Source organism: Bos javanicus, chromosome 3, assembly GCF_032452875.1.
Source record: "Bos javanicus breed banteng chromosome 3, ARS-OSU_banteng_1.0, whole genome shotgun sequence".
Classification (NCBI taxonomy): Eukaryota; Metazoa; Chordata; class Mammalia; order Artiodactyla; family Bovidae; genus Bos; species Bos javanicus.
Window position 1 is genome coordinate 110006609 of NC_083870.1, and position 17371 is coordinate 110023979.

The following is a 17371-nucleotide window of genomic DNA, read 5'->3' on the forward strand; positions in this document are numbered from 1 at the left end:
TTCTTAGTGGCAGTACTTTATGGCAAATAGAGAGGCACATATATGCTCACTTACACATAAATACTTAAAAAGACATTTCCCAAGAAAATCCTAACACAGCGTATTTGGATTTTTGGGTGAGAATCTGTGCTTGTTACGCGTCTGTATTACCTGTCATGTTCTTTGTCCACGAGATGATATCTGGCTCTAAACGCCACCAGGTGAGCATAATACGCTGGTGCAGGTATAGAAACAGAGCGTGTACAGCGCACGTAAGTGTGGCAGAGCTGGTAAGTTAGCAGCTGAAGTTCATCTGCAGTAAAGCAGTTATCATCCCATAAAACATGATAGTGTGAAGGTCGGCTGGTACCCTAAGGAGGCAACGGAATATTCTGCTGATTTCTAAACTTCTAAATAAATATTTACCACATCTTTGTACATTAACAAAATACATCTTAGTTTAATAATCCAGTGGGGGGGAAAAAAACCACAAAATTTAGCTGATTCTGGGTATGTATCCAAAAGAAGTAAAAACAGGGACTCAAACAGATGTTTGCACACCTGGGTTCAAAGCAGCATAATTCTCAATAGCAGGAGGTGGACACAATTCAAGTATCCACTGATGGCCGAATGTATAATAAAGGGTAGTGTGTGTGTGTACGAGTGTGTGTGTGTGTATATAATGGAATACTATTCAGTCTGAAAAAGGAAGAAAAATCTGCCACATACTGTAACATGGATGAAACCTGATGTTTCCAAGGCACAGTCCTTTATATTTGTGATAAAGGTCAACTTTTCTGTTTCTAAAGCTTATGTTCTTAACATGCGTGTATGTATGCTCAGTCCTGTCCCATTCTTTGTGACCCCAATGACGCGCCAGACTCCTCTGTCCATGGGATTTTCCAGGCAAGAATACTGGAATGGGTTGCCATTTCCTTCTCCAGGGGACTCTTCCTGATCCAGGGATTGAACCAGCATCTCTTGTGTCTCCTGCACTGGTAGGCGAATTCTTAACCACTGTGCCACCTGGGAAGCCTTAAACTTTCATGACGTTATGCTAAAACGAGTCACAAAAGTACAAATATTGTACAATTCATTTATATGAGGTAACTGAAATAGTGAAATTCACAGGAGGCAGAAAGTAGAATGGTGATCGCCATGGGTTGGAGGGAGGCGGGAATGGGGAAAAGTGAAAGTGAAAGTCGCTCAGTCCTGTCTGACTCTTTGCGACCCCATGGACCATACAGTCCATGGAATTCTCCAGTAGAATTCCGCTATGGAGTGGGTAGCCTTTCCGTTCTCAGGGATTTTTCCAACACAGGGATTGAAGCCACGTCTCCCACATTGCAGGCGGATTCTATACCAGCTGAGCCACCAGGGAAGCCCAAGAATACTGGAGTGGGTAGCCTATCCCTTCTCCAGTGGATGTTCCCGACTCAGGAATCGAACCAGGGTGTCCTACATTGCAGGTGGATTCTTTACCAGCTGAGCTACAGGGAGTTAGTATTTAATGAGAACAGAGTGTCTGGAAAGATGAGAAAGTTCCCGAGACAGAAGGTGGTATGGCTGGACAATACTGTGAATTACTTAACGCCGCAGAACTATACACTTGAAAAACAGCTACAATGGTACATTGCATGTTATGTGTTTTTTAAAACCCAGAACATTTAACTGAGTGCCTATATATTAGTTACGATGCTACAGACTGTGAATTGCAAAGAAAAACAAAGCAAAGCCAAAAGTTTGTCCTCTCTTGGAAAACATAATTCAGTAGAAGAGTAAAGGAAACAGAGCATCTACAATTATAGAACAACCAATAAGTGGTTACAGTATTACTGGTACTTAGTCCTGTATAAGAATACCAAAGGAAGTAACTAGGAGAGTGAGCCCTGAGGGTTCTTCACCAAGAGAGGAATGAGGGATATTTGGCCTTTTGGGGGTGGGTGGGGTGAGCAGACACTATAGAGAGTGAATGGCCTTAACAAAACACAGGGGGCATACAACTCCATGGTAGATTTAGAGAACAGTTAATCGACTAAGATGAAGAGAATATGGAGCCTATGGAGAAAAAAATGAAGTTGAAATGAACATATGGAATAAGACTGAAAGATATGCTTAGGAATTTGAACTTTTATCTGTAGGCAGCAGGGAAAGCACTGCACAGCTTTGTTTACCAGTAAAGATTTTAGGTGTGGTAAGAATGGGGGTTAATATAGTATCAATAATGTCAGTAGTAATATGGAGGATGGGTTAGAAACAGAATCATGATGGAGCAGAAAATAGAAAATCTGAATAGATTGATTACTAGTGATTGAATCAAATTGATTTTGATGATGGGTAATCAAAAATCTCTCAACAAATAAAAGTCCAGGACGAGATAGTGTTCCTGGTGAATTTTACTAAACATTCAAGGAAGAATTAACACCAATCCTCCTCAAACTTCCAAAAAATAAAAGAGGAGGAAACTCTTCTAAACTCATTTTACAGGGTTAGCTGGCATCACCCTTCTACCAAAACCAGACAAGGATGTCTCAAGAAAAGAATTACAAGTCAATATCCCTGATGAACACAGACACAAAAATCCTCAACAAAATATTAGCAAATCAAATTCAACAGTACATTAAAAGGATCATAAACCATGACTGAAAGTGAAAGTCACTCAGTTGTGTTCAACTCTTTGCTACCCTGTGGATTGCAGCCTGCCAAGCTCCTATGTCCATGGAATTCTCCAGGCAAGAATACTGAAGTGGGTAGCTGTTCGCTTCTCCAGGGGATCTCCCCAGCCCAGGGACTGAACCTAGGTCTCCCACACTGTGGGCAGGGTTCTTACAGTCTGAGTCACCAGGGAAGCCCAGATTTATTCTAGGTTGTGAGGATGGGTCAGTATCTGCAAATCAGTCAATGTGATTTGACCACATTAACAAAATTAAGGATAAAAGTCATATGATCATTTCAATAGAAGCAGAAAATGCATTTGACAAAATTCAACACCCATTTATAATGAAAACTCTCAACAATGTGGGTATGGAGGGAACATATTTCCTTTTTTTCATGGACATGCTTTGCAGCATGGGGGGCCTTACTTCCCCAACCAGGGATCAGATCTGTACCCACTGCAGTGGAAGCATGGAGTCTTACCCACTGGACTGCCAAGGAAGTCCCAAGACTTCTCTTTTTGATTTCAGAGAAGTTTGAAATTATAATAAATCTGGGAAGACATGTAAAGAATGGTCTTTGGTCCCTGTGAAATATTCCTGGTTATTTGCTGACTAGAGTTAATTTTCAATTTGGTGTACCCCCAAAATACTGGTCCCTAAAGTTTCTGGTTAAATACATTGGAGAAATAGTCCTGTCTTGAAAATTTATAATAACCATTTGCATGTGAATAGCATCCAAAAGTTCTAAAGTAAAAAAAAACAAAACAAAAAAACCCCACCTGTTTAATCAGCATTTCTAAAATTTACATGAACAGAGAATCTTTTTCTCCCCTCTGTTATATTTATTAAGAAGTTATAGCACTAGTGTTCAGATACATGGAGGGAAACATTATGTACTCAAATGATACAGATTTTAACTCAGAAGGTACTTTTAACTTTGTTTTGTTGACTGTTACCACCCACCATAAAAATGTACCACACTGATTGTAAAGAGGAGCAGATGTAAGAACATATATAAATGAACGGGACAGTGATTTTAAAGCCCTAAGAGTGAAACCGGGGTTAGTGTATGTGGAACATATAAAGCTTTAAGATATACAGTTAGGTGCACCTTCCTGAAGTTTCTATTTTAATCAATAGCAAGTAAACTAACATAGTTTAGGGCTACAGATGTCTCTCAGACATCATGGGAATGTGGATTCACTCTCCGTTGCTGAGCAGTTTGAGAAGCACTGAATTACAGCTTATGTGCTACTAAGTATAGCTAACAAATTGACAAAAAGATTTTCTGAAAATAAAAGACTTAAAAAGTTATGTAACAGAAACTTAAAGTTTGTAATTCTACAACTAAACTCTCTCACATGCTCAATATCTGCCAATAAATGAAGAAGTTTTCTATGAAGTATTATTATCAAAAAGAATATATCAAAGGAACAGTCAGGTTACATTAAATTGAAGACCCAGTTTTGGGAGACGACTTCCATTAAACTACTTATATTCTGGTATTTTCATAGAAATAAGTCCTTCTCAATGTGAAAAAGGGGATACAATTTAGTTACTGAGAGTTTCATCTAACTTCAGACGGAAACAATCTGAAATGTGGAAAAGAATATTTCTTTCTCCTTTTTCTGAGATGCAGAAGAATGGAAGTTCTTGAATTACTTCACCCAAAGTCTGGGCTTACCTGTATCCCAGCATGACTACAGAGGTAAAAATCAAACTCATACGGGTGGGTAATGTCTGTGTCCACCGTCGTTCCAGCCGGGATGTTGCCACTTCTTCCGACCTAGATTCATTTGGTCAAAATTTAAACAAACAAGTCAAAGGTAAAGAATGTATCTGAAAGCACTTGTAAAAAGATATAAATACACAGGCTGATCCCATGCTTCACTACTTCCAGCCTGAAATAATACTTGAGAAGGTATTAAGAGCAGACCTCATTCTAGTCCTAGTTCCTATTCTTAAAAGTTGCTAAAAGTGAGAGCTGATCAACAATGTTTTATTCATCTCCATGGATGCTTAGCTGGTAGTTGATCCCAATATGGGTTGAACACTTAAAAAAATTGTTTTAGGAAGTAACTTTAAGTGCTCCAATTTATAACATCCGTGCATGGCAGGTTCTCTGAATATGTAATTCTTATGAAAATTAGCATTTTTCTCAGAGAATCCTATATTTTTAGAGTGAAAGGATGCTGACAACAACATAAGTAAGCTAGAGTCACCATTTGGTAGCTATTTATATGTCAGGATTTTACATACATTATTTCTAATTCTGATAATCCTGCAAGTTAAGCATTCCCATTTTGGGGCAAACTATGGCTCAGGAATATAAAATAACTTGCCCAGTAGCATACAGTAAAGGCCAGGACAGTCAAACATGGAAATGATTACAAAGGCCTTATTTCTTTTATTTCATATTAGCAGGTTCAACATCTTATAAGGAAATAGACACCATGATTGTCTCTAAGTAATACATGATGTGAACGAAACAGGTAGAAGTTCCTGATAATGACAGGCTCCTAACAAAACAATTTAAAATGCATATATATACTTACCTCTAGCTCCTTATCCCTAACACATTTAAAATCATTAATTATAAGTCGAGGTTTATAAGGCTAACAAATCAGAAACTATCCTACTGACTCAGATATTCTTTCTGCCATGTGAGGGCCCACCACCAGGTGCGGGCTTCAGTTACAGCCTTGCAGGGCAGCCAGCTAGCCTTCCCCAAGTCACAAAACAAAGAAAATAGTTCACAGTCTTACTAAATTATGCCTATTCTTAACACCCAGATCTCCTTATTAACACATATAAACAGTTTCACTCTGTTTACAGGGGCAGCAGAATGCCTGGGATCATATCACAGCACCACCGAGTTTCTAGTCATGAGATCTAGGACACAGTGCTTTCCTTGCTGTGCCTATTTCCTCATTTATAATGATCTCTCATCTATTATGATTAGGAGGTATTAAGAGCAAAGGTGAAAGAGAAGCAAATAAATGAAGGAAAGGCACAATTAAACACCAGTTGCAAGAAATCATTAAATCTAACTTAGATTTTCCTAATCCAACTTCTGAAGAAAGCTTTGGTTTCCTAGGTAATTTGGCAAAACTAATACAATTATGTAAAGTTTAAAAATAAAATAAAATTAGAGAAAAAAAAAAAAAGAAAGAAATGTAGCTAGTAATTTGGGGCAAAGGACTTTAACAACACGGAGGCCAGAATAAAACTACCATTACTGCTATGAGAGGTGTGGCAAAGGACAGTAGTAAAAGCACCCTGGAGCCAGACTGCCTAATAAGCTTGCCTAATTCGAGTCCCAGCTCTGCCCAGTACTAGCTTTGTAACCTTGGGAGGTTATTTAACCTCCATGTGGCAGAGTTTCCTCCTGTGAAAACTGGGGATAATAATAATAAAGTTCCTCATAGTGTTGTTTGTGAGGACTAAATGAGTTAAACTTATAAAGAAGACCCAGAACAGTGCCTGTCATCATGCCCTCTTTCTCTATCACAACAACCATTACCACCATCCTACAACTAGTTAACTTCCACCGAGTGCTCAGCGTGTGCTAAGCACCGTTCTAAGTATATTAACATGTTTTAATTTTAAAAAATTATTTCAAAAACCCAAAATAATGCAAATATTAATGCTATCCAAACCTTGTTTAGAAAAAAAAAACAGGCACAGAGATTTTAAGTTATTTGCCCGAAGTTATACAACAAGTGCAATCAAAGACCAGGTATCAAAATATATACCAAAGACAAGACACACTCCTCTCTTTCTCAGTCTTTTCTAATGATCCCCCTTCCCAAGAGGACACTAACCCTTGCAATCCTCAGATTTCTCTGCTCTAAGGTTCGCAAGATGGAGGCAAAACACTGGAAATGAGTTAGCTTGCATGAATTTTCACTAATCACTCTATGATGTCCCTCATTTGTAAAATTAATTTTTACAAGAGATTTTGAAACTAGGACATAACTTTTTTCTTCTGAACACTGAAGGAAAATATGAATAAAAAGAATAATTTAAAAACTCTAAATTTCTTCACAACAACAAAAAAGTATAACGGGATTCTGAACATCTGGAGTGCTCCCAGAAATTCTAGGAGGTTAAAAAAATTATCCTGTTTTGATGCCTCTATACTCATAATCAAGCTGTTTTGTTGTAACCTACTACCATATGTTAGAAATCCTGCTGTTGGCAGAGAGCCTTTGTTAAGTGCTCTATGAACCATATGATATAACCTTTGCTTGGGACAATAAGTGTTACAACAGATGCAAGATTACCCTTTCAGTTCTATCAGCACAAAACAGTCGAGTGTGGTGTCTCTTCTGAACTACAATGTAGGTTATTCCAGGTTGATAGTCTTTCTCCAAACTGATGCAGGCTTCTCGAATTGCTAGGAGTTCATAATATAATACCTAGAGAAGATTAAATGGGAAGATTTGATAGAATCAGTTCTACACATACTTCAAAGTAAGATACTGATTTACACTCAGTTTAACTCATTACTTTATAGCTAACTATACTTCTCTATTTTATCCTGACTAATACCAGAGCATGGTCTTAGTGATCAAGGTTTACACATCCACAATAAACACTTTAAAAGGGAAAATCTAAGGAAGGGTCAAAATTTGACTGTAGGGGCTCTCAACTTAATTAAAGCTTCTAACTTCAGAACTAGACACCACATTATAAATACAGTACCTGATATAACCATAGTATGGGAGAATCCCGGGCAACCAACCTGCCTGAACTGCCCCTCTGAAACACCATCCCGATAGAAGATGATACGAGTAGGCTTGAACCGAGTTGACTTATAAAACTGAATGAGAAGTTCTCGGACCATGGAGGCGAGGTCCTGGATGATCTCCTGTCGGGGTCTCTGAACTCTTACAGTAGCACAGTATCTGCTTGGGTGGGCATCCATACTACCTACAACCTAGGTTGGAAGAAGTAAAGAAAAAAAAATAGAAATTAAGGTAATCAAAAGTGTATCAGTATGAATTTTACCATAAAAAATTGGAAAAAAAAATACCTAGATTTCATTTAAATGTGTATTTTACTATAACCTTAACAATCACTGTTCATTTTGAAAGTAATGAAAACAGACAATTCCAGTGACGAACAGAATAAGTGAAGAACAGAATAAAAGACCCAGTCTAGGGTCAAAAACTATTTTCCTCTAAGTAGGCTGTACTTTACATTTAACAATTTGATTCTAATTTACAGATGTTGCTGGTAAACCTAAATACTGGTAAAGATAGACAAAAAGATGTATATAAAGAGAACAAGAGGAAGAAGAAAAGTAAAAAAGAGGATCCATTCAAACACCTGTGCTTCCCTGATAGCTCAGTTGGTAAAGAACCCTCCTACAATGCAGGAGACCCAGGTTTGATCCCTGGATGGGGACGATCCCCTGGAGAAGGAAATGGCAACCCATTCCAGTATTCTTGCCTAGAAAATTTCATGGACAGAGAAGCCTGGCAGGCTATAGTCCATGGGGTCTCCAAGAGTCAAACACGATTTAACAACTAAATCACTACCATTCAAACACCTGATTTCTCTTACAGTTTAGCAAACCCTCCCAGAAGTCATACTCAGAAGATTTTGGCATCCTCTTTTGGGGGCTTCCCTGATAGCTCAGTTGATAAAGAATCTGCCTGCAATGCAGGAGACCCTGGTTCAATTCTCAGTCGGGAAGATCCCCTGAAGAAGGGTAGGCTAGCCATTCCAGCATTCTTGGGCTTCCCTGGTGGCTCAGCTGGTAAAGAATCCACCGGCAATGTGGGAGACCTGGGTTCGATCCCTGGGTTGGGAAGATCCCCTGGAGAAGGGAATGGCTACCCACTCCAGTATTCTGGCCTGGAGAATTCCATGGACTGTGTAGTCCATGGGGCTGCAAAGAGTCAGATATGACCAAGCGACTTTCACTTTCTTTCACTTTAAGAACTGTTCAGTTCAGTTCAGTTGCTCAGTTATGTCTGACTCTTTGCGACCCCATGAATCGCAGCACGCCAGGCCTCCCTGTTCATCACCAACTCCCGGAGTTCACTCAAATTCATGTCCATCGAGTCAGTGATGCCATCCAGCCATCTCATCCTCTGTCGTCCCCTTCTCCTCCTGCCCCCAATCCCTCCCAGCATCAGAGTCTTTTCCAATGAGTCAACTCTCTCATGAGGTGGCCAAAGTACTGGAGTTTCAGCTTCAGCATCATTCCTTCCAAAGAAATCCCAGGGCTGATCTCCTTCAGAATGGACTGGTTGGATCTCCTTGCAGTCCAAGGGACTCTCAAGAGTCTTCTCCAACACCACAGTTCAAAAACATCAATTCTTCGGCACTCAGCTTTCTTCACTGTCCAACTCTCACATCCATACATGACCACTGGAAAAACCATAGCCTTGACTAGACGGACCTTTGTTGGCAAAGTAATGTCTCTGCTTTTGGATATGCTATCTAGGTTGGTCATAACTTTCCTTCCAAGGAGTAAGTGTCTTTCAATTTCATGGCTGCAGTCACCATCTGCAGTGATTTTGGAGCCCAGAAAAATAAAGTCTGACACTGTTTCCCCATCTATTTCCCATGAAGTGATGGGACCGAATGCCATGATCTGTTACGCTTCCTAAATTTCTAAAAGAATTTTTCCTCTTTTACTGCAATGCCCTAGATAAAAAGTCCTGACTCTATACTCAGTCTTATTGTGTTGTATTTATGCTTTGTATCTGGTCACTGGAGAAGTTAGTATTGGTTCTGAGAGTAGCTATCTTAATTTTTTCTTTCTGCGTCTTAATATTGTTGTGTTTGCAGCCCATGCATTGCAGTTAGAGAGTAGCCCCCACTCACTGCAACTAGAGAAAAGCCTTTGCAACAACGAAGACCCACAACAGCCAAAAATGAAAATTAAGAAATAAATAAAGGTAGGCAAGAGATAGAATGTTAAGATAGATGTTAAGAGAAGCAGTATTAAAGATTTCAAGTGCAAAGTATTAAACTGGACAAAGGTGAAGATATTTTATACTGAAAAAAAAGCAATGCACCAAACTTGTATGTGATACATCTTTCTGTAATAATGACATGACTGAAATACATAAACTCTTTGAATTATAAAAAGTAACTGAAAATATGCAATTATGGAGAGGCCAAACAGACAAATTTCTGTGTAGGACACAGAAGAGTTGAGTAATACAATTAGTAAACTTGATCTAATAGATATATATGGAACCTGTAGCCTCTGAACTAGAGAATAATCATTCTTTTAAAAAATCCAAAGAACATTTGAAAGTTGGCTCTGGATAGATCTACATAAATATACATAATCTGTAAAACTTCACAAATGTATTTTTAAAACTTTATATATATTTACAAAAGCTTATTTCAAAGAAAATGTCATTAAAATTCAGAAAGTTAAAACCAAAATGTTGATCTTCATGTAAATTTGAGATAAGATAAACCTGCCTGATACTCACAGCAGCAATAGAAGGCTTCTTCCCATCACCAGCTGGCGGATGAGTGACATCTGCTCCCAAAAAGATCACTGGTTGCTGGAACACAGAAGGTCTTAAACACATTTTTAACAAGAGTTAGATAAATTTTTTCATTATGCTTTTATCTGTCTCACACTAGGGCAGCACAATTGCAAGTTGTTGGTATAGCACAGAGAAGATCCTTTTCAGACAGCTTCTGCCTTAAGCAGCTGTGCTGATGGTTGTAAAGGGCAGTTGCGGCTAGCATTCTTCATAATAGGCATAAAATGATAAAATTTCCTCATATTAACCCATCAATTTATATCAACCTTTCTTTAATCTACTTACATTTTAAGCCAGTGTAATCTCGAAAGGAGATAAAGAGTCATTAAACCACATTGGAAGGGATTAAGGGAGTTTACTACTCCCCGAACAAAAGTGTAAAATTTGAGTAACATATATTTAATAGTCATAAAGTAGCTAGTGGTTCATTTTAAAATTGTATTCTTGAAAGTCAAATGACTATTTCTCTTAGTTCTTGGGCTTGATAAAATTCTATATTCATCTCATTTATGAATCTCATTTATATTTAATAGGGATGGGAAATAGAGGCAGTATGGAAAAACAGGGAAAAAAAAGAGCTTTTGTGTCAACAAGACATTTAAGATTTTAGAGCCCTAGTTGCTTCAACTATTAAAAGGAAACCTATTGTTTAATTCTCCAAATAACATTATGCCTCTTCCCCAGCACCCTATTTCTAGGTCATCATGTCTCATAGGTCCTAAGAGCTCTTAGACATGATGGCAATGTAACAGTAACATCTGTTGTCCAATTGACCCCAGCAATTGATATGACTTATTTAACTGATTTACTTAATTGACATGTCCCCTCTGGTGGCTCAGACGGTAAAGTGTCTGTCTACAATGTGGGAGACCTGGGTCTGATCCCTGGGTCAGGAAGTTCCCTGGACAAGGAAATGGTAACCCACTCCAGTACTCTTGCCTAGAAAATCCCATGGACAGAGGAGCCTGGTGTCCATGGGGTCGCAAAGAGTCGGACATGACTGAGCGACTTCACTTTCACTTTCTCCTCTAATCCCTGGGATTCCCTGGTGGCTCAGCTGGTAAAGAATCCAATCACAATGCGGGAGGATCCCTGAGTTGGGAAGATCCCCTGGAGAAGGGAACGGCTACCCACTCCAGTACTCTGGCCTGGAGAATTCCATGGACTGTATAGTCCATGGGGTCGCAAAGAGTCGGACATGACTGGGCGACTTTCACTTCACTTCCCTTCTCCCCTAACCCCACCCTAAGTCCCTAAAGGAGGAAGAAAGGCTTCCCTCACTTTCTAGGTGAGTGGCCTCAAGACACCAGCTTGAAGATGACTACTGGACTTACCTGGTGGTGCAGTGGATAAGAATCCACCTGCCAATGCAGGGGACATGGGTTTGAAAACTCCACACGTCGCAGAGAACTAAGCCCGTGTGCAACAACTACTGAGCCTTTGCTCTAGAGCCCAGGAGCTGCAACTACGGAGCCCACGTGCTGCAACCACTGAAGCCCGTGCACACAGAGCCTGTGCTCTGCAGCAAGAGAGGCCACCGCAATAAGAAGCCCAAGCACCACAACAGAGTAGCCCCCATTCGCTGCAACTAGAGAAAGCCTGCCTAAAAGTAACAAAGACCCAGCGCAGCCAAAAGAAAAAACAAGAAGGTGACTACCAAACAATGAAAAAATTTTACAAGCTGGATGCATCTGAAAAAATAAAGTTCTCAATACTTTCTAGTGAGAGCTGAGGAACTTTGCACATTAAATGAAAATGGGATTTTTCATAAAGCAGTCTCTTAAATTTTGCCAATCAAAACTCTTTACTTTTTGCCAAAATTTCTACTTATCGCCTATGGCAGGAATCACCAAAGTTGTCTCTTACATAGGTCTTAGGTATGGCTGCTGCTGCCGCTAAGTCGCTTCAGTAATGTCCGACTCTGTGCAACCCCATAGACAGCAGCCCACCAGGCTCCCCGTCCCTGGGATTCTCCAGGCAAGAGCACTGGACTGGGTTGCCATTTCCTCCTCCAATGCATGAAAGGGAAAAGTCAAAGTGAAGTCGCTCAGTCATGTCCGACTCTTAGCAACCCCATGGACTGCAGCCTACCAGGCTGCTCCGCCCATGGGATTTTCCAGGCAAGAGTACTGGAGTGGGGTGCCATTGCCTTCTCCTAGGTATGGCAAAACATAGAAAAATTAAGGTATGAAAACTAATGGAAAAAAAATGAATATCTTATTAGGTGATTAGCTTATCTTACCTTTGATGAGGTACAAGAATATTATTGATCCCTCCAAGTTTAACATTTATCTTCAGGCACAGGTTTGAGAGAGTTTGAGGGGATGTTTTTATTACATTCTTGACTTGAACACATTGTGTAGCCATACCCAAAAGTGTATCTCCGACACGTTTCACCTCCGCTAGGAAACAAATACAAACATCTCTAGTTAAAAAAGGTCAAATTTTACTGACCATTAAGCTGCTTTGTATGTTTTCCCCTGTGAAATGTATCACTGTATTACAGGATACCCCAAATTATACCAATACTAAAACAATGTTATTAAAATTTATAGTATACTGTCTTTTTTTGGGCAATGCAGCGTGGGTTGTGGAATTTTAGTTCCCCAACCAGGGACTGAACCTGGGCCTTTAGTAATGAGAGCCAACTGATCCTAATTACTGGACTGCCAGGGAATTCCCTCTACTGCCTTATTTGATTATATAAATGTGTAGTGTCTTGAGGTCATTCAAGAGTGCAGTTAGTAATATAATTTCTATCTTAAATGTTTTAAACTGATGTCTAGCCAATTAAAATAAACTGGATCTTTTGAATTAACTGTTTCCAGGATTTCTGAAAACTCTGTTCTAAAATAGACAATTATAAAATATGAAAAATTATCCTAAAATATAAAGTATACTGCCTTGAAGATCAGCTTAAGCATTTAGTGATAATGTTTCCAGTTGTTTTCTTCATATATAAGAAAGTATATTTTTGTCTTCATGAAAATACTATAACCGCAACTGAAAAACCAGAGAAAAATACCAATACATAAACCCTTATTAGTATTTAATTGTACTTTCTTCCAGTAATATTTTCATCTGTATTATTTTAATGCAGTTATAATCACAGTATACTTATAGCTTTCAATCCTATTTTCCAAAGTTTAATTTAGAAATATAAAAAAAAAATATAGAGGTATTACAGTATAAAGGCTTTTATCCTGTCCCTTTCTTTATCCTGTTTCCTTTTCTTATCTAAGTATTCACACAATGACATATTTTTGAACTGAATATAGGTTTCTATTATTTCATCAATAATATATCAAATAGATTTCTATTATTTCAAAGAACATTATGAATAACATCTTTGTATATTTACTTTTGTTTGGTTGTGTAACTATAGCTTCAGGATAAATTTCTATAGGTAGAATTTTTATAGATACTGAAAAATCACCCTCCAAAAAGATTTATTAATTCATTTAACAAATATTTACCGAGTCATCTGATACATGCTAGCACTGTGTGAAGCTCTGGGGATACAATGCTAAGTCAAGACAGACACTGTTTTTGCCCTCATAGAATTTATAGTCTAGTCAGAGAAATAGGCATTAGTTAAATAATTTTAAATTTAACATCACAACTGTGAAACAACATAAAGGAGTGGTAACAAGGTGCTGCTGCTCCTGCTGCTGCTGCTAAGTCGCTTCAGTCGTGTCCGACTCTGTGCAACCCCAGAGACGGCAGCCCACCAGGCTCCCCGTCCCTGGGATTCTCCAGGCAAGAACACTGGAGTGGGTTGCCATTTCCTTCTCCAATGCATGAAAAGTGAAAAGTGAAAGTGAAGTCACTCAGTCACGTGCGACTCTTAGCGACCCCATGGACTGCAGCCTACCAGGCTCCTCCGCCCATGGGATTTTCCAGGCAAGAGTACTGGAGTGGGTTGCCATTGCCTTAAAGACAATAAATGTTAAGAGAATCTGACCTTGTCAGGGAGGTCAGGAAAAGCTTCCCCCAAGGAAGGGATGTCAGAACTAAAAAAGAATGTGTGTTTACTTGGTGAAGGGTGGAAGAGAGTTATGAGAAGCAATATAGGTAGAAGGAAGAGGGTAATCAAAGAGATCCTGTGGGGAAAAAAGCATAAAGCAAGAAGATGAATTCTGAAGAGGTAAGAAGTCATGGATTAGAACATGCAAACCCTTGGAAGATAATCTTAAGTGTCAATTTTATCAATTGCATAATGAAAAACTACTGAAGTGGGGGTGATTGGGAAGGTGGTAAAATCAGATCTGTACTTTAAAAATAGTACTCTGGACACTGGCTATAGCACTAACACATAAAAGATTAGAAGTCATCACTTCCATCCTCACAACAACAGAAAAAGCTGAACAAAACTGAAAATCAATGATTTGTCTTTGTCTTAAATCCATCAGAGAAATGAGGTAACAAAGAGAACTGCCACCCCAAAACAGGTGAATACAATGAATCACAGTCAAGATGAGCTTATTAGAAGCAGAAACTGATGAAGCCATTAACTGCAGGAACAATTAAACACTAAGTCCTGGGAATTCTATGGCAGCCCAGTGGCTAGGACTCCCAAGCTCTCACTGCCAAGGACCAGGGTTCAGTTCCTGGTCGGGTCGGGGAACTAAGATTCCACAAGCTGTGCAGCGTGGCCAAGAACAAACAAAACAAAACACATACACAGAAAACCACACACACTAACTCCTATATCTCAAGAAGAAAACCCAAGCAATCCAAATAAAAATGAGCAAAGGATTTGAATAGACATTTCTCCAAAGAAGATCTACAATTGGTCAACAAACACAGGAAAAGATATTCCACATCACTAATCATTAAAGAATGCAAATCAAAACCATAATGAGATACTACCCCATACCCAATAGGATGGCTAAAATAAATGACAAGTACTGGCAGGAATGTGGAGAAACTGAAACCTTGCCCATTGCTGATAGGAACGTAAAATGGTGCAGATTCCGTGGAAAACAGCAAGGCAGTTGCTCAAGAAACTAAAACTGAATTACCATATAATCCAACAATTTCACTTCTGGGAATAGATCCAAAAGAAGGGAAAGGAAGGACTGGAACAGAGAGCTGTATGCTCATGTTCAAAGCAGCGTTATGGTGGAAGTAATCCAAGAGCTCACTGATACATGAATAGATAAACAAAGTGTGGATACACATGCAAGGGAATATTATTTAGCTTTAAAAAGGAAGAAAATTCTGATACGTACTCTAGCACAGATTAACCTGAGGAACATTATACTAAATGAAATAAACAGTCACAAAGGACAAATACTATTATGATCCATTTATATGAGGTAACTAGAATAGTCAAATTCATACAATCAAAGTAGAATACAGGTTTCTAGGAGTTGGGAAGGACAGATGGGGAGTTAGTGTTGAGTTTCAATTAGGGATGATTGGAGATGGATGGTGGTGATGGCTGTACAACATGAATGTACTTGATGTCACTGAACTGTATACTTGTTAAAATGGTAAATTTTATGTTTTATATTTATTTTACCACAAAAAAGGGGAATAAAATTCTTATACATACTACAACATAGATAAACCTCCAGGACATTACCCTAAGTGAAATAAGCCAAGAACAAAGAGATAAGTATTGTACGGCTCCATTTACACAAGTTACTAGAATAGGTAAATTCATAGAGACAGAAAGTAGAATAGAAGCTACCAGGGGCTGGTGGGTAGGGGAATGGGGAGTTATTGTTTAATGGGTACAGAATTCTGTCTGAGATGATGAAAAAATTCTGGAAATGAATAGCAGTGATAGTTGCACAGTGCTGTGAATATACTTTACGCCACTGAACCGTGTACTCTAAGACGGTTAAAATGGTAAATTTTATGTTATGTATATTTTACCATGCATACACACCAAAACTTGTTAAAAAATAGTTAATTCAAGAACATCCTATGAAAACAGTATATCAGAAAGAATGAACACTACAATCAAAATTTGACAACCAGGGCCTTTCTTGGTGGTCCAATGACTCCAGTGCAGGGGGCACCGGTTCCATCCCTGGTAGGGGAACTAAGTGCCCACATGTTGCATGGCAGGGCCAGAAACAAAACTGACACCAAGCAACTAATTGATAGAAGGCATCACTTATACCAACATGAGATAAATGTAGAGATTCCAGGGTTCTGGCTAAAGAGGGAGGGCTACAGTGGAGCCTGAAATACAGGCATCAGCACTCAAGAAACAAATATTAAACTTAAAGTGGCAAATCGATGAGTTTTTCTATGAGAAAAACAAATAGGATGAAGGCTATGATGGTGCTGAAAGATAAGAATTTGAAAGATAATAATTCCAGAACAATTTAACAGTTGAAACTATGTGAGTGGATAAACTGATTTATAAGTAAACATAAGAAAATACATTTTTTTAAAAAGTGAAAGGGGCTTTCCTGGTGGCTGAGCGGTAAGGAATCTGCCTGCCAGTGCAGGAGACGTGGGTTTGATCCCTGGTCTGGAAGGATCCTACGTTCTGCGGAGCAAGCAAGCCTGTGAGCCCCAACTACTGAGCCTGCGCTCTAGAGCCCATGCCCTGCAACAAGAGAAGCCTCTGCAGTAAGAAGACCGCACGCCAAGTAGAGAGTAGCTCCCTCTCGCCGTAACTAGAGAAGAGCCCACCTAGCAATGAAGACCCAGCACGGTTGAAAATAAATAAATTTTTTTTTATAAAGAGGAAATATGACAAATAAGAACTAAGGGAATCTATTGACAGTAGACCTGCCTTGAAAGAAATGATAAAAGTATGTTTTCTAGAGAGAAGGAAAATGATATAGGTTGGAAGTCCAGACCTATACATACAAAAAAAGGTCAGAGAAGGAATAAATAAAAAATAAAATCTTTTATATTCTTATTCCTAACTGAACTAATAGATAGCGGTTCAAAATAATAATAGCAACAATGTATTATATGGAAATGAATGACAGCAATACTGGAAGGGACAGGAGGGAGAAATTGGGAATATTGATACTCTATTATAAGGTATCTACACTATCTGTGAAGTAGTACGGAATTATTGAAAGCAAACTTAGATTACTAGTAAATGTATACTGCAAACTTTAGGGAAACCACTAACATTTTTCAAAAAAGGATAATTCATAGAAGAGAGAAAATAGAATAATAGAAAATGCTCGTTTAAAACCATAAAAGGGAGAAAAAAGGGAGAAGAGTAAA

General features: G+C 38.8%; 1 protein-coding gene across 6 annotated transcripts in view; it reads right to left on the reverse strand.

Annotated features, from left to right (window-relative positions):
- The window catches only part of AGO3 (argonaute RISC catalytic component 3), a 132508-nt gene that overhangs the window by 13694 nt on the left and 101443 nt on the right, over nt 1-17371 (reverse strand). For all 6 annotated transcript variants that reach the window (XM_061412524.1, XM_061412523.1, XM_061412525.1 and 3 more), the window contains exons 13-18: nt 12405-12564; nt 10103-10193; nt 7384-7578; nt 6923-7057; nt 4321-4422; nt 151-350 (exon numbers count right to left, since the gene is read on the reverse strand). In XM_061412524.1, coding sequence (XP_061268508.1) covers nt 151-350; nt 4321-4422; nt 6923-7057; nt 7384-7578; nt 10103-10193; nt 12405-12564 — 883 coding nt within the window. The remainder of the gene's footprint in view (nt 1-150; nt 351-4320; nt 4423-6922; nt 7058-7383; nt 7579-10102; nt 10194-12404; nt 12565-17371) is intronic.